A 23,330-nucleotide genomic window follows, 5' to 3' on the forward strand; every position below is an offset into this window, starting at 1 on the left:
TGCCCGCGCAGGTCGTGAAGAGAAACACGAGAACCTTAAAGCTTTTGAAGCCAATGGGTTTATTCCTGAAGGTACAAACAATAACTCATGGATGATTGACCGGCGAAGGGATACGATGGCGGGTAGTGGTGGGGAAGAAAGGGGGACACGGAATCGATAATAAAAAATTATATACAACGAGAATCAAAATGAATCTTCAGAAATCTAAGGTGCCACACACCAGGAGCAATCACTGACAGGGAAAGGGACAAAAACCGGGGGACTCAGCTCTGTTGGTAGCGGGTGAAAGCACGGGTGCGGGCCAACCACAAGCAGACAACGAGGGATAAGGAGCAGGACGATGAGGAGATGAAGCACAGAGGCAGGTCGACAAATGGACACAAGGGCGACAAAAACAGGCAGGCAGGCAGGACAACCTCCTCAAAACTCTCCTTACACTCTTTCTCCTTATAAAATCGTTTTCTTCAGACATCGATGCTTCTCCTTTCGTCGTGTTCACCTCAGACTATCCCAACCTTGACAGTCCTCCTCTGTTGAACCCCAACCACCCAAATTAACTCCTCTCTTTTTTCCCCGGGGGAACGAAAAACTCCGCCACCATCTCGGCAGTTCGAGCTCCGCCCATTGGGAAGCAGCAAACGTTCCTCCCCTCACTCTCGAGGCGATCCAAGCTCTGCCCCTTTGCTTGCAATGTCTCCCGGCACCCCCGGTCAAGGTCGACGTGGAGGTTATATTCACAATTTCCTTCACCATAATCCCTATTACCACACACCACCCCCTGTATGTTGCACATTCAAACCAGACAATTCTTCAGCTAACGTTTCCATACTTATTACATCGAGATGGGCAAACTAACTACTCGTACACGGTCCATGCTACTCTATATATTCATATCTGCTCTATGGTAATATCTAACTCCCCCCCCCTTTCCCACAAACGTAACAGTATGTGTGTATGTATGTATGTATGTATGTGTGTCATCTACTTCTCAGAGAGGATTTGACTAAGGTAGCTGAAACTCAGGGATTAATGAGGGCACCCTAAAGCTGTGCCTGTGCAAGTTTCATTTGATTCCATGAAGTTTTCAATTATTTTTGTTTTTCATTCATCTTGGCATTTTCTTCCTTTGGGGAGGGTGGGTGGAATTAGAATTGTCTGAGCTATATGACCATGATGCATTATATATGCACAAAAACAGAACGGATGTTTTTACTTCATAAACATAACCTGGGTTATTTTGTATTTTGAGAAGCGATCGAGGCAGCAGTCCGTTGCCTATACACCGTGCAAATTTAAAGGTTGTACCAGAATAACGTGTTGTACGCTTTGAACAAGATCGACCATCTGGCAGGTACCCTGCTCGTAATAATAATAATAACAAGTAGTTAAATTAGCATGTATAAATAATAATAATAAATTATATGCTGTTGGGGCAGTTTGGCAAACTTGGATTCCTCAAACGAATCTTCTTCCTCAATCAGTCAGAATTAGGCAGCCTCATTGCCATTTGGGGTTCTCCTTCTGGCAGGTGCTTCCTGATGTGCAAGATACAGATGTTATACCTGAAACTTGTAGGATGAAGTTTTGTACAAGAGTCAAAGGCACGGCACATCCCAATGGAGACATGCCCAGCACGGACTATACAGCATTGTCTAATATCAACGAGGAGGGCATGAAGATTCATACAGCAGAAGCAGGGCACACTTTCAGGTGCTTTGAAAATGAGTACCGGTACCAAGAAGGACCAAAAAGGAAAGTACATGTGCTGTTGGGTGCATTTATCTCAGTTTGATGATGCCGAGGCTTCATTGTTTATATCATACTACTCGCGGTCCTGGTACACAGCAACCTCACACCATGATAGCAATAACATAATGATGGAGGGCCTCGAGTTCAGTGAAATGCTCCAAGGATGAAGGTGTTTTAATTGTTGCCGTAACATCCTCCCGATTTATCACGAGATCAGATTTCTTGGATTATATTTGTGTCAGATCTCATCTTCTTCTTTGGTATGCATCACAAGGCTGCAGGGTAGCATCACTGGCTGAGGGTGTGGATGTGCAGCTCTGACGCAAGGCCCTCTGCTGGTTCGGGCAGGAATTTGTAATCTGTTCATGGTGCCGGCGATAACCCACTTACTCTTCATAAAGGACACCGTGGGATCTCTAACGCCCACCATCAATACCGGCAGATGGGTCATCCATTTAATGTCCATCCGAGGGACGGCACAAACATTGATGAATCACACAGCCTGCGAAATACCAGGATGACAGTTTACAGCTGGGTCAGGATTCAAACCCAGGCTAGGCGGCTTCGAGGCGAGTGTGCGTACCTCTAGGCCATCCTGTCAGCCCTGTGACATCTCAAGATGTCATCGCAGACTTTTCAGATGATCAAAAAGCAGCTGGTGCCATGAGGGTGGCACAATGCAGTCAAAGCCTCCTTCTAGAACCTTCTTCTCCACGCATTGCTCGATCATGGGAACGCTGTGGCTTTTAGATCTGATGCTGCAACTTCATCAACGGTGTAATTTTATCTCGCAAAGTGTTCATTAAAATATGCAGGAGGCAATGGTGGTGAGATAATGTTTTGCCCAATACATTTGATAGCCTCAGGCATGTGTCGTGCATACTTGCAGTGAAGACATAGGTTAATGTTTTAAAACTGCCCTGTTGTGTTTAAAGCTCAGCTGTACTTTTAGTTTCTCTTTTGCTTTAACTTGATAAAGTAGCTGTGTACGTATGGGTTTGTGCATCGACATTGTTAGCTTGTTGAATGTTAATAAAAGCACACATCACAAAAACAGCCTCCTGTTGTGCTCTTCCTTAAATTGTATGCATCATTCATCATGTTGTGTAAATTGAAGATGGACACGTGCTTATGGCATTCTCACGACGAACAACAAATATAACTCCCTGCGAGGGAGCTGAGTTTATTTATTTATTTTTTGGAAGGTGGGAGGAGGAGGTGGGGAGAGGGGGAGGGAAAGAGTACTGACAAGCCGGAAGGCGGCGATGGGTCGCCGAGCATGGAAACTATAAGATATAGAGCAAAATGGATGTCATATAGCGGATAGGGAATCACCTTAAGATTATGCATATCAATTCTCATCCAGTTGCATTGAATGATAACTACTCGGTATCCATTTGAATGAAAAGTACCGAAAATGTGGTTTGAAATCGGAAATCCCCAAAGTTCGAGGGGGTGCTGTGGGTGAACAAAGATCTAAATCGAAAATCCAGCATGACTGTTTGTGCACAATGTATTCCAGACGATTAGTGTGAATTTTCATGATCATCTGACCATAACCCTAGGAGGAGTAGCATTTGGCGCGAAGGCACCTCCAGCTCTTGCATATTATCGATTTTTGCACTAATTGACCTTTGACCCCTGACCGAAGCAAAATCGGTCAATATGTCCTGAGGCAAAGTTGTAGTACTCATTGAGTACCATGAACCTGCAAAGTTTCATTCGTATCGATGCACTCACCTGGTCACTAGGGGGCCTTCAATTTTCAACAATTTTCACGCATACCCTAATTGTAGGGGGCGCTGTGGGTAAAGTATTCCATATATCACAAAACCCGGAATATATTTGATCGAGCATCACCTGCAGATCATTCGTGCCAAATTTCATAACCCAACGTGGGATAATGGCTTTCGGAATAGATTTCGCGTGAATGGTACCAATTTTGAAGGTTTTTCGGTTGTTGCTCGGGAACCAAAGCGTCCCTAGCAACCATCACAATTTCCAAAGCACCAGGTCATAAGATGTACCTACCACCCAAGTTTGGTCAAAATCCGCCCACGTTTACTACCAATTATGCTGATGACAAACGAACAAACATCCAAACAAACAGACAGAATCACTGACAATAAGGGTCACCTATTTCGGCGACCCAATATAATGAATTTCCAAGCAACTACTGGTCTAAGGGGAGAAAAAATGTTTTTATAACAAGACTCCGCTATTTGTCTGATGGAATTCTGTCAAAATGGAATTCTAAACAGATCAGGTGATCAACGGTGCTCTAAACAGAGCGTCGGTGCTGCCGAAGCAGTCTCTGTGGCTAGTTTAAAGCAACAACAATTTGACCTCTTTAACAAGCAATTCGTAATACCGATTCATAATAAGTTCATGTTGAAGTAGTCACCTTAATTGGCAATTTCCAAGCAAGCCGACGCTATGATGGAGATTACCATGTGCTGTTTTTCTCCTGCGCATCTCTGCCAGCAATTGTGGGAAACCTATCTACAATGAATTGATGACAGTTAAACAGAATTTTCCCGAAGAAGGTACAATGAGGAAACAAGGAGCACGATAATGCCCAATGTGTCAGTACGTCATAATAGTATGTTATTTTCAGTGAATGTTTAAGCCTCTTCTTAAACATTGTTAACTTAGCCAGGCGTTTCCATCAGCCCGAGTAATGAATGTGAAAATGATACGATATGAATGAGATGTTGAAATTTTTTGTCACAAATCTTCCTGTGATCAGTTGTGGCATCTGTATTAGCCCCCAATGCATCAGAATCAAGCGTAGAACCACGGATGACAAAAAGCAAAGCCTCCTTTTCAACAACATTACGACGCTGTAAATTATCGTTAAAATGGTGTGAGATCACTTTTCAGAAAACAATGGCAATCTATACTAATAAATGATAATTGTGTGTGTGTGTGTGTGTGTGTGTGTGTGTGTGTGTGTGTGTGTGTGTGTGTGTGTGTGTGTGTGTGTGTCCCATCCATATAACTGCAAAACCATGAAACCTAGTGGCCCAAAACTTTGCATGCACACGAAGAGAACTCCAAAGCTGTGCATGAGTGAAAATTGGGTGTTTGGGTTAATTAAAACACCCCTTTTGAAGATCATTAAGAGCCTTATTTAATTATATCCTTCATCAGGCGACCCTCGGCAACCTCAGTCTCCCTCACTAGGGTATTGAAGCACATCCTGGTTACCTCGCTTTTCCTCGCTGGGGTCTTAATTCGCTATTTTGTTCGCCAGCTGAACAATGCCTAGAGTTGGAACAGGCTGCAACAGTTTATCAAACATAAAGCACTCAAAATGTTTTTTTTTCTTCACTTTCCTCACTCATGTCATCGAATGCCTCATCTACATACCTACAAAACACTTTTGTAAGTGCTATATTTTTCAAATTAGGAGCTTGGAGTGATTTCATGCATTATACGATGCACTCTTCCATGATCTCCTCTCACGGAATAATTCAATATGTAATTGATATATGATTTAAGTTTGGAGGATCGGATCACGTGGAATAAATAACTCGAAATCTGGAGTGAAATCCAAAAGTGTTAAGAAATTGGCGATGTTTAGTTTTTTTGCGGGTATGTGTCATTACCAATCAGCTGGCTATCGCTTACCAAGCCGGCCGTTCCTTATCAACCACTAAATTGGAGTGCTTGATTGAATGCTTAAACCACTTGCCAAGCGCCCTACACTACTACAGCCGATACCGGAACAGTTCATCTCCCAATCAGGATGTACAGTCAGCAGTTGTTACAAGGTGGAGGTACGTAGACAGCACACATGGACGTGGTACATATGTATAGGTAGATTTGGATCCGTAAAGGGACTCTCCATGGGTGTAGGTGCATGCTTACATGCTTGGTTATGGGAACCGTAGTGGAAAAGTTTCATCAAATATCTTATGATGAAGATGGGTGGTGGAGGTTTCAACTTTTAACCTCAGCAGCATATGAGCAATCACGTTTTCCTTTGTCCTCGTGACTGTTTTGAAAGAATTCGTTATTTTATATGAACCGGGTGTGATTTAGAAAAGTTATATGGTTTCCCTTTGTGAGTTTCAAAGCAAAATATATTTGATAACACCCAATTTCCCAGCCGTTTGCCGTATCAACGTGTTTTCTAAATTACAGAGCCAAGTTGTTTTTCCACCTGTCGAATGACGATTGACAGCTGTTTATAAAGATCAATGTTTATGCACATCTCCCTGAAAGTCTGTAATGCAACGTTGTTTATATAATTAGTTTGTTGAAATTCCCCTAAAACAAGGGTGAAAGCTGGTGTTCTTTGGGTAATTTGCTGTGTTGGGGTTGTGCCAAACGTAACGTTTTGTACACACCATGAATGCACTTTAATGTGAGCACCGTTTGTCATGTGTAGCACATCAAGGCGGTCCACGAGTTCTTGCCATGTGCGGCTTTGCATGTTTGTGTCCACCGGTGTGCATGCAGCTGTGATCCGTGAATGAAGACCCTGCAGGTTTGCCACCTTGGTGTTGTTGACATCTATGACAAACCTCTTTCTCTTCTTCTTTCGGCTGCTCCCGTTCGGGGTCGCCACAGCAGATCATCTGTATGATCCGCATAGTGATTTGGCACATGTTTTACGCCGGATGCCCTTCCTGACGCAACCTTGGTCGCCTCTTACGACACAGGGATATGGTACACCTATTTTAACCGGGGTATACACCGGCCCAGTACACTGGTACTCATTTCACCGACCTCGGAAGGATGACAGGCTGAGTCAACCCCCTGGTATATTAATTCAGTGGCTCAACGGGGCTTGAACTCAGGACCTTTTGGATCCCAAGCCGCTGCCCTAACCACTGTGCCAACACCAGGCTCACATCTATGACAAACCTATCTATGACAAACAAACAAACATCTATGACAAACCCTCACAGAAAAAAAAATAATCAAGGGGGGTTATGTCTAGAGATCGTGGGCACCAAGCGGTTGGTCCTTTTCAGCCAATCCATCGACCTGGAAATGTTTCATTCAGGATGGCTCGAACGACTAAGGCCCAATGAGGGTGAGCGCCGTACTGTTGAAAAATGATATTGGGTTGCAGGTCTTCAATCTGTGGGAAGGTGAATCCTTCCAACATATTCATATAAATTGCTGAGGTCACAGTATCCCTCGCAAAGAAAAACGGACCCACCAAGCGGTCATGGAGAAGGCCACGCCACACATTGACCTTTGGACAGTTGCCTATGTGTTCAATGACCACGAGGGAGTTGTCAGAGCCCTAGATCCTCACATCGTGCCGGTTGACCTTCCCCGATACATGAAAGGAAGCTTCGACTGTGAACATGACCTTTTTCAGGTAATCTTCATCATCCTCTATGCGACTGAGCATTTACAAATCAAATACCTTGCGTTTGGGTTCATCATTTGGTTTGAGTTCCTAAATAATCTACACCCTTTCAGCATAAAGCTTCAGTCTTTGATGCAAAATCCTGTGTACAGTAATGATTGGTAGTCCCAGTTCTCGAGATTCACGTCAAATTGATTTTCTGGGACTTTGTTGAAATGATTCACACATTCGTTCACCGTCTGCTGCACTTGTACTTGGTCGACCGGTACTTTTCTGTTTCTGACAACTTCCATCTCCTTAAACCTCTTATAATACTCTCTGATACTAGTCCGCGATGGCGGATTCTTTCCATATCTTGTACGGAAATTACGCTGTACTTGTGCTTGGTCGACCGGTACTTTTCTGTTTCTGACAACTTCCAATCTCCTTAAACCTCTTGTACTACTCTCTGATACTAATCCACGATGGCGGATTCCTTCCATATCTTGTACGGAAATTACGCTGAACTTGCGTGTCGGATCTCGTCTCGATGAACCATTTGACGCACTGAGCTTTCTCGTGTGGAGTCGCCATTTTCTTTTACATTAAAGCACCAAACATGAAAAGAAAGTAAACTTTAGGAGTGTCTGTATCATACAAAACAAAGGGTATCGTTGTATCATCAGTGTGCTACTGCGTCCTTTTTCCGTCTGCCACCGAAGGTGGATGGAGGTTATGTTTTCACCCCTGTCTGTTTGTTTGTTTGTGAACAAAATATCTCAAAAAGTTGTGGACAGATTTGGACGAAATTTTGTGGAGAGTTTGGGTATGTGACAAGGACGAAATGATTCGATTTTTATGAAGATCCGAATCCGGATCTGGATCGGACAATTTTTTTAAATGATTCTTCACCATTGAGTGATACGGTGAGAATGATATATAGGATGACATTTCAAAAAGTTGTGGACGAATTCGGACGAAACTTGGTGGTCAGGTTGGGTATGTAACATGGAAGAAGTCATTGCTTTTTGGTGAAGATCGGATCCGGATCCGACAATTTTTTTTAATGCGATTCTTCACCATTGAGTGATCGTGTGAAAACGATATATAGCTCAATATTTCAAAAAGTTATGTACGGATACGGACGGAACTTGGTGGATGAGTTGGTTAGGTGACAAGAACTAACTCATTAAATTTTACTTCAGGTCAGAATCCAGATCCGGCTTATCAGTGGGATGCAAAACGTAAACTAATCAGCCTGGCAGAGGTATGTGCTCCACTGAGTGCCTTTCCAGTTAGTCTTGCATCCTCTGCTCTCTCTTGGCTCTGTTTCTCCCAGGATTATGCAGGATGCACACTGTCTACCAGTAATCCTCTTCTTGTAAACTCTCAAAATTCAGGCCCACTGCTCACTTCCACTCATTTATTCTTCTTTTCTCTCCTCTGTGGAACCAACTTCCCCAGTATGATCAGTTCTATTCTTCCCTCCAGGGCTTCAAGACACTGCTGTTAACCCCTACCACAGGTCACCCCTACATCCATGCTCATCTCTTCTACCACAAATGACCCCATTCCCAAGCACTCCTTTTTCCAGGTTATTGTGATCTGTCTGTCTGTCTGTCTGTCTGTCTGTCTGTCTGTCTGTCTGTCTGTCTGTCTGTCTGTCTGTCTGTCTGTCTGTCTGTCTGTCTCTCTCTCTCTCACCTCTTTTCATTTGTTAGTTGGCGATTGGTTTGTTCCTTTTCTGTTTCATCCACACTTCTCCCTTCCTCTTCTTGCTGTGTTTAATTCAGCTTGTTCGCCCCCATTTGTTCTTCTCCCCATCCCCTTGATCTCACTGTCACTTCTACTCTGCCGTTGGTGTTTCCTCCTTTCCGATTTGTTCCCTTGTATTCTGCTCTAGCTCCTCCACGAGCCTCGATCATGTATAGATATAAAAAAAACAGCAAAGAGAAACAAAAAAAGATGTGTTAGGCTCGGAGCTGGTTATGATGACGTCAGTACTGTGACAAAAATGCTCTCTGCCTTTTCATAATGTTGAAGCGTCAGGAAGCATCCTGTTTGACACTCACGTCGTTATATCCTGATAAAACTCTGATGAAAGAAAACATGGTCATGGTTAAGTGTACACAACATTGTGCAGAAAGACCCACCTGTGGTTGCAGAGCTGGCAGGCAAAGCAGTCAAGATGGTAGACATTATCTCGGGCACGCATGACCATCTCAAAGGCCGGAATCAGCTTGCTGCAGGCAGCACAATTACCCGTCACCCCAAACAGCCTGTGCAGAGGTGTGATCAACATGGTCCATCAGGACGTGTGCTGGATAAGCGATCAAGTTTACATTTGTTTTTCACAAGTGTAATACGCATTCTGAAAGACCACCTTTTTTTTTTTTTTAGCACATGACCGATTGTACGCAATTTTGAGGACACAGACTGGAAAGCAACACAAACAATTTTTGCAACAGAAAAGAATATATGTGGAAACTGATTTCAGCTTGCTTTCCGCTTATTCCATTTTACATCCATCAATCTTTCATGGATATTACTGTTAGCGTTACTAAATAATGCCATTTATGTTTACAGTATTTCTTTTCAATCAAATAGATCACCAGCAAGGCCTACTGCGAGAAAGGCTCAGAATAATATCATTCATTCTTTGTTCCCATTACAAGAGAAAGGTACAGCACTAGACTGCAAAATAGAACTAATTATTCAGGATGGTTTTAATGCAGATAAAAAGCCATAAAAATGGTCTTTCATTATCGACGAGCAAAATCTATTGGTTTGGAGCTTGGCCTATCAGGGTGCGCGTCTTTGCATCACAGCAAGTCATTAATCATCCAACCATTACGAAGCAAATGACAGTTAATTAAACACTACATTAACCCCAGTAATGGGGGGACAAGACTTGGCTCCATCAATCACCCTGACGAACGTGGCTGGGAAGCGGCAGCGAGAGTGGGCCGAGCAATTTTGTGTTTGCCAGGGAGTCCCCGGGGTGCAGCAGGTGCGTGCATGGAGGGCCAAGGTGGGGGAGGTTGTGGCTGACCATGTGCCATTGTTGGGAAGCCAATTTGGCAAGCAACCGAAGGCCAGCAGCCCAGCTGCCCCTATTTAAAAAAAAAAATATAGCAGTTCAGCAATTAAAATTGTCTACCAATTGGTAGCAAGTTCCACGTAGCATTCACAGCAGGGAAAAGTTTAAAAAAAAAGTTTATAAAAAAATAAGAAGAATCTCTCTCACCTCTGGGGCTCTAAGCCTAGTCTCTCCTCGTTACTCAAGCCAGCTCACGGACGAACAAGCCTTAGCATCGATCCAATTCCTACAGGAAAGCAGGCAGGGCTCTCTGCCGCTTACGGCTGCGTGGGACTCTGGGAACGGCAGATGCTATTACATGCCTTTCCACCCGCAGCGCGCTCATCAGAGCAATTACGTACCGCTGACATCCTGGCAGTGATTTATGGCTGGTTCCACTGGCGGCCCTTGACTTAACAAGGTGACATTTTCCCCCAATCAGAAGTTTTTCTGCACAAAGCAAGTGTGTTTGTGAACTTCAGTACAAGGAGCCAATTATACCCGAGTGACAGCGTGAGTCACTAGCACCATTAAATGAGAACACGGGGTATGTGTGCCATAAGGAAGATGGGCCAACCACAAACCGGACTCCTCATTAGCCCACTATTCCTTAATGAATCCCAGCTCTATTTATTGAACAGTTTGGACCTGCTAAAATAAAGTACCCAACGACCGCATCATGAGCTTTGACATGCTTGCACGCATTCCAAAAACCCCCCCCCAACTAACGAGTTGTGGCAATAAGACCCAAAGGTTGCACAAAAATATACCACCACTGGCAAGGTTACCCAGTCGATGAGTTACTGTCAATTACGATTCAAGCATCGACGCCGGTTTCGTTGAAAGAAAACCGAGCAACACCAACAATTGCCTGCAGATTCTGCAACAACATCAGAGCATCCTAAAAATAAAATAAAAAATATATCACACCAAGGAAATTCGAACCCACAATTTAATCAAAGCATGAACGATATCGATTGCAATCTCAGAATCTGGTTGTCCCATTAATTGCAGAACAAATATAAAGAGCGCATGAAGATGGTTTTAAACTTGCTTCATTGCATTCCATCATGGAGTTAGTCCAACGGTTGATATTGGGGGCCAAGACTATCATGCATGGCACAAGAAGGACTGTATGTATACACAGCACAGTACGTGGTAGTGCGAGGCCAGCAAGCTACGTGAATTGTAGAAGACAACGAAGGTAAGGAGAAAATGAAGCAAAGAAGAGAAAGATAAAGCTGTCGAGATGTACATTTCAAAGCCAGTGCCCACACAGACAGTAGACCCAAAATAGGGTGTAATGGTGAATAGTTTGCGAAAGTTTGCATTGCCAGATTTGCTTTCGAGGGTGATAGAAAAGCTGCTGAAAAGAAATGAATATTTCGACAACACACACAGGTTCGCACACTTCCTGTTTGGTTCAAGGGGGGGAGGATGAAAAAGAAGCAAGTGATCGCAAATCTGTTGCTCAACCATCACGCCCTCGTCGTTACTTGAGAGCAAATTAAATTCACTCATAGGGAATCGTTACCAGAAGTGGAGGTTGGGTGGGGGAGACCTTTACAGGACAATACCATGAACTCGCATGCAAAAGGCATAGTGGAACAGTCAGGTGGGATCACCAAATTCAGACTAACACCAGCAATGGACAGGTGTTTTGAAATATTGTCATCATTGGTAAGGAAAGAAATAACACAAGATCAGTGCAAACCTATCGAAGCCTCAAAGCTTCAAAGAACACTATAGTATGCTCGCTTACGGGATGGAACTATTCTATCTTATCTTTATGCTGCTCTGTCAGTTCGCTCCTCCACGAGCATATATCACTGCGCACAGAAATAAAACTAAAATATAATTATGGAATGAGCAGACTGATGGTAAAACTGCCATTATATCACATAACCAGTAGGGCACGCCACGTCGTGCACCGCAATGTACGAGCACTTCAGAAAACACACAAGAGGCATGTTTATATCGATGATGAGGTCAGCTTGGTTAATGTTTGTGATGAGCGGTTATCCACGTTCATGCTCTCCATCTTGTCCAGAAGGAAGTGTGATGGCTGCCAAAAGCATGATTTGACAACTGCCTACATCCTGCTTAGCCTCTGATTGGCCTAGGCCTTATCAACGGCGCATGGTTATTGCAGGGTTTGACCAATTAGAAGGGTTTAAAGCATAAGCACTCGTTAGTGGCTTACCCAGGAGGAAGGATTGGCTGTTCGAGCTGGTTATCCTTTCTACAATCTGTGGATGGAAAAATATCTATTGTTGTTTTTATAAGAGTACATCGTTGGGTCACAACTCTGACCATAAACCTGGGAACTGAGAAGCAGAGGCCCAGGTAATAGACACAATGAGATCATACAAATTATGCAAGTGTTTGTTAGGCAATAGTTACAGAAAGTAAATGCTTAAAATTACATAAAATTATGGTATTTAAGCAAACTAGAGAGTTCATAGAACACCTTACCTCGTGCAGTCTTGAGAGAAAGAAAAAAAAGGACAAGGGAAGGGCCTTCGAGCAGCAAATTTGACTGGAAGAAATGATGCAACATGCCGTAATATTTTGGCCAAATACTGCTAAATGGAAGGTTTGTGAAATTGCCAAAAAAAAGGCGATTTGTGTTCTACAGTGCTCAAGGACATAATTTAAATTAAAATAAAATAAAGATTTGAAAGGCTGCAGAAATTTCTTTTTTTTAGAAGTTTACTGCCATTGATGCAGCGTCTTTTCCACCACCCTATCTAACACGTTACATGAGTTATTCGTGCCTGTTGTTTGTGTCCTTTATGACGTCGTTAAAAACAGTAAGTTTCCTGTTTGGAATGATTTTCAAATTTTTTTGACTGCCAGACAGGCAGACAGAGTGAAAAATATTATCTCACTCCTCTGTGCGCATGTGTGATCAGGAAAAGATCAGAGCTAAAAGTACTGTAAAAACTACAGGTTCATTTTCCAATTCATGTTCAGATTCATGTTCAAAATATAACATTCAATTGAAATGAAGTTGTTTCTCAATCATAAACTGACATTTGTGGACAGATAAACAGAGTGAACCAATTGCTTAGGGCCCTGTCACACCTTGACGTTTTAGCCAGCGTATGGCAAGGTATCAAAATGTATGTAAAACGCTGGCGTACGCTGAACTATTGATGTTTTTTTTTTCTTCCAGTTTTGGACGTATTCATAACGAGTTGGACGTATGCATAACGTATTAGTAACGTACACAGAACGTTTCGATAACATATAGATAACTTATATCAACGAATGCTGAGCGTGTTGTCGGCGTTCACAACGTATGCCCAACGATAGTCGAACTTATGCATAGCGCGGCAGCGTATTGCCGATGATCACGTGGCATAGGCTATTAATAGGCTGCGGCTCGACGATTCAAATCATAACCGCACTAGACATCGAAGTGTGAAGCCGCTGTCACACCTTGACGATTTAGCCAGCGTATGCCGACGTATGAAAAATTTGCCGAATACGCTGGCACACGTCGAATACGTTATGGGTAAGTTTTGTATACATTAAGAGCACGCTGGCATATGTCATAGTACGTCGACAAATTTTCAGCATGTTGAAAATTTTTCGACGTACTCAGCGTATGACACACGTTCCGCATACGCTGGCCATAAGTTGTAGGCACGTTACGCGATCGTTGACACACGTCGACACACATTACTTGTAAGTTACTCATAAGTCGAAATACGTCGAGGTAATGGTTCGCGTCAGTGTTCCAGACTCCCTGGTTTTTTTTTTCTTCTTCGGTATGACGGTGATGTTGACACTTCGATTTCTAGTGCAGTTATGATTTAAATCGTTGAGCGACAGCCTATTAATTATATTGTATTATAACCGCACTAGAAATCGAAGTGTCAACATCACCGTCATACCGAAGAAAAAAAAAAAACAGGGAGTCTGGAACACTGACGCTAACCATTACCTTGACGTGTTTCGACTTGTGAGTAACTTACAATTAATGTGTGTCAACGATCGCATAACGTGCCTACAACACGTTACTCATAGGTTAGAAATAAGTTTCGGGTACGCTAAACATTACCTCTACGTGTTTCGACTTGTGAGTAACTTACAAGTAACGTGTGTCGACGTGTGTCAACGATCGCGTAACGTGCCTATAACTTATGGCCAGCGTATGCGGAACGTGTGAGTCATACGCTGGATACGTCGAAAAATTTAAAGCATGGAAAATTTGTCTAACAGCTCGTCGTACTACGACGTATGCCAGCGTACTACAACGTATGCCAGCGTACTACGACGAATGTCAGCGTGCTCTTAACGTATACAAAACTTACCCATACGTATTCGACGTGTGCCAGCGTTTTAGACAAATTTTTCATACGTCGGCATACGCTGGCTAAATCGTCAAGGTGTGACAGGGCCTTTAACTCCACTTTTAACTTTGTGCACGTCAGGTAAAAATGAAGTAACATCTAATTACCAAAGGATAATGCAAAGTAATTCCACAAAACAACTGCATAGTAAAGGTGAATTGCCATTGAAAATTAAATCATATGAAGTCGTACAAACACAGCGATATTGAAAAGACGAGGAACGATTTCACAGTTCTCATTTTTAGTTCTAAGTCAGATTTCTCTCACAAAAATAACGCAAAAGAAAAATAAGTTTTAGTGCCAAATATATAACCATGAATAAAATAAACAGGAAAACTTTGATAGGTGGTCTTCTTCTTGTGTATGGCAGCTTGACCACCAGTTAGCTATGATTTTGCTTGGGTGCAACCATGCCACTGATGTTGTGCCCCTATTCCAGTACACCGATACATATTTCGCTGACCTCAGAAGGATGACGGACTGAATCAACCCCACCTGGTGTTTATTCAGTGACCAACATGGCTCAAACTCAGGACCCTAAGATCTCAAGGCAGCCACCCTAACCACTAAGCCAATTCCAGGCTTGTATCAGGTGATAATTCCAACCCTTACCTTTTGTCATCTTCAGTCTCTTTGAAAACTAATCACTGATTCATGGTATCGATTACATATTATAAATCCTGTACACAGACTTTGTTGGAACACAAGGCGTTCCAATCCATTCCCTTTGACCCCATTGTAGAAAACGCTCTCCTACTGGTTTGGATGAGAGCTTGGCATGCATGGAGAGGATGCCAACAATGGGAAGTCAGTTGGGTTGATATAAAAGCCAGGTTTGGGTGTGAAAATAAGAAAGAAACTTATTTTGCTACAATGTTCCGGTGTATGTACAACGTGTCACAGAATGATGTACATGTAATGTGCAAGATTTTGTGTACAAACCAAGTAGTTTCCACAGTGTAGGTGGGATGCCGTTTAGAGTTTAGCACGACTCATCTGCTGGGTCGTTTAGCACGACTCATCTGCTGGGTCGTTTAGCATGACTCCTCTGCTGGGTCGTTTAGCACGACTCCTGTGTGGGTCGTCACGCAGGCCTCCTACCAGCAAGGTTGGGACTCAAATGATTTTTGCTTGTGTTCAAACCCCCTATTACTTAACCCCTTGCAGCAAAATTGTTGAAAAAGCTACTCTATCTGTGTACTTCTTCTCGATGAATGCTGTTTTTCAAGGTGATCACCTTTTTATGTTCCACTTTTGTTTGAATGCTCAAAGCTGTAATGCAAAAATACTGAAGAAAATTGTGTCATGTCCAGAGGCAGTGGGAGAGGAGGAAGGGTAGAAGTGTGGAGGTGAGAGTTGGAACTTTGAATGTTGGGACGATGACTGGCAAAGGGCGAGAGTTGGCTGATATGATGGAGAGAAGAAAGGTGGACATACTGTGTTTACAAGAGACCAAGTGGATGGGTTGTCAGGCCAGGAGCATCGGAGGTGGGTTCAAACTGTTCTACCATGGTGTGGATGGGAGGAGAAATGCTGTCAGGGTAAGCCTGAAGGAGGATTATTTTAAGAGGGTATTGGAGGTGAGGAGAGTGTCTGACCGAGTGATGAATGTGAAGTTGGAAATTGAAGGGATGATGATGAATGTCATCAGTGCATATACCCTGCAAGTGAGGTGTGAGATGGAGGAGAAAGAAGATTTCTGGAGTGAGTTAGATGAAGTGGTGGAGAGTGTATCCAAGGAAGAAAGAGCGGTGATTGGAGCGGATTTCAATGGGCATGTTGGGGAAGGGAATAGAGATGATGAGGAGGTGATGGGTAGGTACGGTGTCAACGAGAGGAATGTGGAAGGGCAGATGGTGGTGGATTTTGCAAAAAGAATGGAAATGGTGGTAGCAAATACGTATTTTAAGAAGAAGGAGGTGCACAGGGTGACGTACAAAAGTGGAGGAAAGTGCACACAAGTGGATTACATCTTAAGCAGGAGATGCAACCTGAAAGAGATTAGAGACTGTAAGGTGGTGGCAGGGGAGAGTGTAGCTCGACAGCATTGGATTGTGGTTTGTCGGATGATTTTGGTGGTGAGGTTGAGGAAGAGAGTGAGAGCTGAACCAAGGACCAGATGGTGGAAGCTGAAGGAGGAAGACTGTTGCGTGAAATTCAGGGAGGAGGTGAGACAGGTGTTGGATGGTGGTAAAGAGGTGTGGGATGACTGGGCAACTACTGCAGAAGTGGTGAGGGAGATAGCTAGGAAGGTACTTGGTGTGACATCATGGCAGAGGAAGGAAGACAAGGAGACTTGGTGGTGGAACGAGGAAGTACAGGAAAGTATAAGGAAGAAGAGGTTGGTGAAAAAGAATTGGAATAGCCAGAGAGATGAAGAGAGTAGACAGGAGTACAAGGCGTGGCGGTGCAAGGTGAAGAGAGAGGTGGCGAAGGCTAAGGAAAATGCATATGGCAAGCTGTATGAGAAGTTGGATACAAAGGAAGGGGAATAGGATTTGTACCGATTGGCCAGATGGAGGGACCGAGCTGGGAAGGATGTGCTGCAGGATAGGGTAATAAAGGATGCAGATGGAAATGTGCTGACAAGCGAGGAGAGTGTGTTGAGAAGGTGGATGGAGTACTTTGAGGAGCTGATGAATGAAGAAAATGAGAGAGAGAGAAGGTTAGAAGAGGTGGTGATAGTAAATCAGGAAGTGCGGCGGATTCGTAAGGATGAAGTGAGGACTGCTATGAAGAGGATGAAGAGTGGAAAGGCGGTTGGCCCAGATGATATATCAGTGGAGGCATGGAAATGTTTAGGAGAGATGGCAGTGGAGTTTTTAACCAGATTGTTTAATAAAATATTGGAAAGTGAGCGGATGCCTGAGGAGTGGAGATTAAGTGTACTGGTACCGATTTTTAAGAATAAGGGTGATGTGCAGAGCTGTGGTTGAAGACAAAGTCTTCCATATCCCCCGCCATAGTAAATGAGGATTAACAAACTTATATTCTCAAAGCGTGTGCAATATGTACGTGAAGTTTCCCCTTGATCTGACCAGCCGTTCTGGAGAAGATGTTTGAAGGTTTTAGGGTAAATTCAATATGGCCACCAAACCATGTGACCTATCAATTAGAAATTAACAAACTTCTGAAAGGATGTCTTGGGGAAAGTGTATGTGAAATTTTGCCTCAATCTGTCCAGCCGTTCTGGAGAAGAAGATTTTTAAAATTTATTAATTTTCAATCCAAGATGGCTGACGAACCATGTGACCTACGACATCATAAATTTACATTCTGCCTCCAATCCTCCAGTGGAATACGTGTATGAAGGTTCGTGTTAATCAGATGAGGTGTGTTTTTCTATCCAAGATGGCCGCCAAACCATGTGACTTGTGACGTCATAATTTTTATTCTGTATGCAGACATGATGGAAGATGATAGTTGCAAATTTTCGCTTCGTTAGGTTATGTGATTCCAGAGAAAACATTATTTAATATTTTTCTTGAATCCAACATGGCTGCCAAACCGTGTGACCTATCAATTAGAAAATATCAAAAGGCACCAGTTCACCACTTGCTTGCTATGTATACCAAATTTCATCAATATACCTTGAGGGGATTTGTAGTTAAGCTCCGGAAACGAAATGTGACGGACGGAACCCATTTCTATATCCCCCACCAACTTCGTTGGTTGGCGGGGGATAATTACAGAGGGATAAAGTTGTTAAGCCACACCATGAAGTTATGGGAAAGAGTCGTGGAAGCTTGGTTGAGAGGAGGTGATGATTTGTGAGCAGCAATATGGGTGTATGTCAGGAAAGAGCACCACTGATGCGATGTTTGCTTTGAGAATGTTGATGGAGAAGTATAGGGAAGGCCAAAAGGAGTTGCATTGTGTGTTTGTGGATTTAGAGAAAGCTTATGATAGGATGCCAAGAGAGGAGTTGTGGTATTGTATGAGGAAGTCGGGAGTGTAGAGAAGTATGTGAGGGTGGTTCAGGATATGTATGAGGACAGTGTGACAGCGGTGAGGTATGCGGTAGGAATGACGGACCGGTTTAAGGTAGAGGTGGGATTGCACCAAGGATCAACTCTGAGCCCTTTCCTGTTTGCAATGGTGATGGACAGGTTGACGGACGAGATCAGACAGGAGTCTCCATGGACAAATGATGTTCGCGGATGACATCATGATCTGTAGGGAGAGTAGGGAGCAGGCTGAGGCGAGCCTCGAGAGGTGGAGGTACGCACTGGAGAGTCGGGGAATGAAAGCCAGCAGGAGTAAGACGGAGTACATGTGCGTAAATGAAAGAGAGGGTGGCGGAATGCTGCGGTTGCAAGGAGTTGAGGTGGTGAAGGTGGATGGGTTTAAATACTTGGGATCAACTGTGCAAAGTAACGGAGAGTGTGGCAGAGAAGTGAAAAAGAGAGTGCAGGCAGGATGGAGTGGGTGGAGAAGAGTTTCAGGAGTGATTTGTGATAGAAGGGTATCTGCAAGAGTGAAGGGGAAAGTATACAAGACGGTAGTGAGACCAGCTATGTTGTATGGTTTGGAGGCGGTGGCGCTGACAAAAAGACAGGAAGCGGAGCTGGAGGTGGCAGAGTTAAAGATGCTGTGATTCTCGTTGGGGGTGACGAGGATGGACAGGATTACAAATGAGTATATTAGAGGGACAGCACAGGTAGGACGGTTTGGGGACAAAGTGAGAGAGGTGAGATTGAGATGGTTTGGACATGTGCACAGGAGGAATGCGGGGTATGTCGGGAGAAGGATGCTGAGGATGGAGCCGCTAGGTAGGAGGAGAAGAGGAAGGCCAAAGAGGAGGTTTATGGATGTGGTGAGGGCAGACATGCGGGTGGTGGGTGTGACAATGGAAGATGTGGAGGACAGAGCAAAATGGAGACGGATGATCCGCTGTGGCGACCCCTAACGGGAGTAGCCAAAAGAAGAAGAAGAAGTTTCGTATAATCCTGGTGCAGAGCTTTTATGACCATTAATTTTGTGCATCTGCATCACTGTCTATATAATACATATTGTCCGATGTTCACCGTTGTAAACGTAAAAGTGTCTGTTTCAGCACGTTGATGTGGACAATTTGTGAATGAACAGAGTTAAGGCGGAATCAAATGGTAACAGACGTTTTGGATCCAAGAGCAGGTGCATGTCGAGAACAAGAAATTAAGATAATTAGCAAACAGGGAAAAATTATTCGAAGGAACCTTGCAAAGAAAGATTCAGCCGCTATTTTTGTAGCCACAGGTCTGACGTTAAGTCCTCGGGTCAAGCAGGGTGACTGCATGTACTTTGGTGGGGGGACCAAATATAGAGCAAATGAGGCAAAGTGTATGTCCGAGCCCCTTCAAAGGTCTAGTTCCACCCTGAGATTTTCACCTGCAGCCAAAACAGGACAATTTTGGATTGGAATTAAGGGCCAATTGCAGTATGGCTGCAGAAAGAGAAGGGAAAGAGGAGAGAGTAAGAAATCTTTCCCAATCTGTTCCTCTCCATGCCATTGTTACTTTTTTCCTCCTTGTGCATGTCCATCCACCCACCCATATCCTTTAGTTTCCACAAACATGTTGCCCTTTATCATTAAGTTCCACCAGAAGCCAAGACCCTCAAAGAGATAAAAGTGTGTAGGAGGGGATAAGGAGGGAAAGGAGATAAAGGGGAGGAGGAGATGAAGAGGAGGAAGAGACTAATTTACTAAAAATGTCAATGTGTGTGTGTATCAGTGTGTGTGTGTGTGTGTGTGTGTGTGTGTGTGTGTGTGTGTGTGTGTGTGTGTGTGTGTGTGTGTGTGTGTGTGTGTATGTGTGTGTGTGTGTGTGTGTGTGTGTGTGTGTGTGTGTCCTCCACAACTCCAAAACCATGACACCTAGCAGTCTGAAACTGCAAGCATACAATGGGGAACTCCAAAGCTGTGCATGAGTGAAAATTGGGTGTTTGAGTTAATTAAAACACCCCTTTTGAAGATAATTAATGGCCTTATTTAATTATATCCTTTATCAGGCACCATCCTCAACCACCTCACTCCCCATGGGGTCTCAAGATGTATCCTGGGTAACCTCACTGGCATCTGAAGGCACCATGTTTTTTTTGGTTTGCTCAACCATGCATTGAATTGGAACAGGCCGCAACAATTTCTTCATGATAAAGTGCTCAAAATATTTTTTTTCCCCACTTTCCTCACTCATATTATTGAATGACTGTTCATCATAGCTACCAATCATTGGGTACATTGCAATGCTTACAAACGCCTGGAGATGTCAGTGTCTGTGGCTTTATTTCATTTCCACAAATGCTATAACTTTCAGCATCTCTTAAACTAAGCCGAATTACAAAATTTTAGCTCGAGCATTGAACTTAGCAGTAGTTCCTACTCCTAAAAATGTGTTCATTTGTCTAATTCGGACACATTTAACATTTCAGGCTTCTTCGGGAGTTCTATGTTTAATATGACGGTTTGGTGATTGATATTCGTGTGCCAAGCGAGACGTTTCTTATCCACCATTTCAATGGAGTAATTAAGCCACTTTGCAAGTGCTCTACAATATTCGCACTGTCACTGAATACTATAATTATCGATCAACTTGAAAAAGTTTTTTGATATAAAGTTCAGGGGCCATTCGCGTGCATTGGCCACATGTTGTTCTGCGGTGCAACATGCAGTGGCTGGTTCATTGAAAATGTGAAATTTTATTTTACACGATGTTTCCCTTTATGTACGATCTTCCATTCGATGACCCGTCACTTTGGCAGAGATAAATACAGATAAAAATTAAACGTTTCATTAAAAAAAAAAATTATTCAACCGTTTCATGGAGTGCTTGGTGAATCCACTTGGCATATGTTCTTGAAGCCTCAATGGTGACAACCGCGGTTCTATACCAGAGGTAAGAAGGTAAAATAAATGATATGATCACAATGACTAAAAAGTGTTTTCAGTTGTTATTAAGTAGTGAATCACCACATCATGGCAGGAAAGCCAAGAGGTATGCATGCTCGCTCTGTGTAGCTTGGGTTTGAATCCCAACCCAGCTAAACACTGCCATCCCAGTGTTTCACAGGAAGGGGGATTCATCAATGTGTGTGCCATCTTTTGGATGGACGTTAAACTAGGCGTCTCATCTGCAGGAAACCCTCACCTCTCTCCCTCCCTCACTCCTCTCCCTCCCTCACCCCTATGCCACCCTTCTCCCTCTTTCTGACACTGAACTCTATCTCTATCTCTATCTCTATCTCTATCTCTATCTCTATCTCTATCTCTATCTATCTATATATATATATATATATATATCTCTCTCTCTCTCTCTCTCTCTCTCTCTCTCTCTCTCTCTCTCTCTCTCTCTCTCTCTCTCTCTCTCTCTCTCTCTCTCTCTCTCTCTCTCTCTCTCTCTCTCTCTCTCCTCCCCCCCACTCCACTCCTACCCCCTCCCCGTGCTCCTCCACCCATCCCCATCTGTCGAGAGGACTGCAGCATGTACAAATCAGATACAGAGTGAACCGACCGGAAGGGTATAAAGGTAACTGCATGTACATGCATGCAGGCAAACCTTTGCCAGGTAGGCAAAGGTATTAGGTATTAAATGCTTCTACCCCAGATCTCCAAAGTATCCACCTTTGTGTGTATGTGTGTGTGCGTGTGCATGTTCAATTATTAAGCATAGCATGTCATTCTCTTTGCTAACCCCATCTCTTCCCATCACCTTTCCCACCCCCCTCTTCACTGTCTCTCTTTGTCCACTCATTGCTCCCCCCCCCACCTAATAAAATGCAGCACTCACCACCCACCTCTCTCCACGTCTCTCCACAGTCTCTCTCTCTCACACAACCCTTCCTAGCACCAATTTCTCCCACAACCACAACGTATAGCAATGTTTGGTGAGGCATCACTCTCCTCACCTCCCCCTCCCCTTTCCCTAGCCCCCCCTTCTTCACCCCCTCCGAGCTTCCCCTCACTCCTCTCCCCTACCCTGCTTCTCCTCAGTTCTCTCTCCCCTCCTTCCTCTCTCTCCCTCCCTCTTTCTTCCCCCACCCTTAATATCCCCATCAGCGAAGTGACGTGTTGTATTTGCTGGAATGAGGTAAAGAAGAGGATTATATAAGTAGGACGAAAAGAGGACAATGAGATAGCGAAGACAAGATTATGAAGATATAATGAGAAGACAAGATAACGAGAAGATTCAAGAATGAGAAGATGAGTTAAGTAGGGGGATAACAAGGAGGAGATAAGGAGATAGAGCAGAAAGAGAAGGAGATAATGAAGAAGGAGGAAATAAATGGGGAGATAAAGAGGAGAAATGGAGAAAAGGTGAAGAGATAAGGAGGAATCGAGAAAAGGAGAGAGAGGGAGAGAGAGAGGGATATGAAGGAGAAGGAAAAATAAAGAGAAGGGAGACTGAACGAACACAGACAAGATCCTAATGAGAAGCCATTACCTCCAGAGCATCATCCATTGTTTATTAGTTGGACAACAGTTGGACACCAAAAGCAAGTGGATGAACAAACAGGAAAGAGGAGAGATGTGGGTGGCAAAAAGTAACCTGCAAGTCATAGGATTGGGTTAGGTAGGATAAATAGTGGTAAAAAAAAGATTGTGGCTAAAAAAAGGGGATGACATAAGATAGTGGTGCACCAGCTGCTCGAAGCCCGAGAGGGAAGAGTGAGAGTGGCTTCACAGACAAAAGAAACGAGGAACAAGAGTTGAGGTGTGCATCAGCCTGCATTTAGGAAATTTAACCAGGAGAGGGTTATTGGCAGAACACGTTCATCCTCGAATTGCTAGGGCTTTTCAAAATGCTGAGAGAGCAGAGGGAACTAGACTTGGAGGTAAGGTTGTTCACTTAAA

The 23,330-nt window shown here is 43.6% G+C and overlaps 1 protein-coding gene across 4 annotated transcripts in view; it reads right to left on the reverse strand.

The window, feature by feature from the left end:
* LMO3 (LIM domain only 3) overlaps positions 1 to 23,330 on the reverse strand; it is a 203,166-nt gene that overhangs the window by 111,876 nt on the left and 67,960 nt on the right. For 3 of the 4 annotated variants that reach the window (XM_085871054.1, XM_085871053.1, XM_085871055.1), the window contains exon 3: positions 9,214 to 9,339. In XM_085871054.1, coding sequence (XP_085727180.1) covers positions 9,214 to 9,339 — 126 coding nt within the window. Of the gene's footprint in view, positions 1,125 to 9,213; positions 9,340 to 23,330 lie in introns of all 4 variants that reach the window. The other variant, XM_085871056.1, reaches the window with a different exon arrangement.

Source organism: Eptatretus burgeri, chromosome 2 (assembly GCF_056783735.1).
Source record: "Eptatretus burgeri isolate ZD-2024b chromosome 2, Ebu_testis_v1, whole genome shotgun sequence".
NCBI classification, from domain to species: Eukaryota; Metazoa; Chordata; class Myxini; order Myxiniformes; family Myxinidae; genus Eptatretus; species Eptatretus burgeri.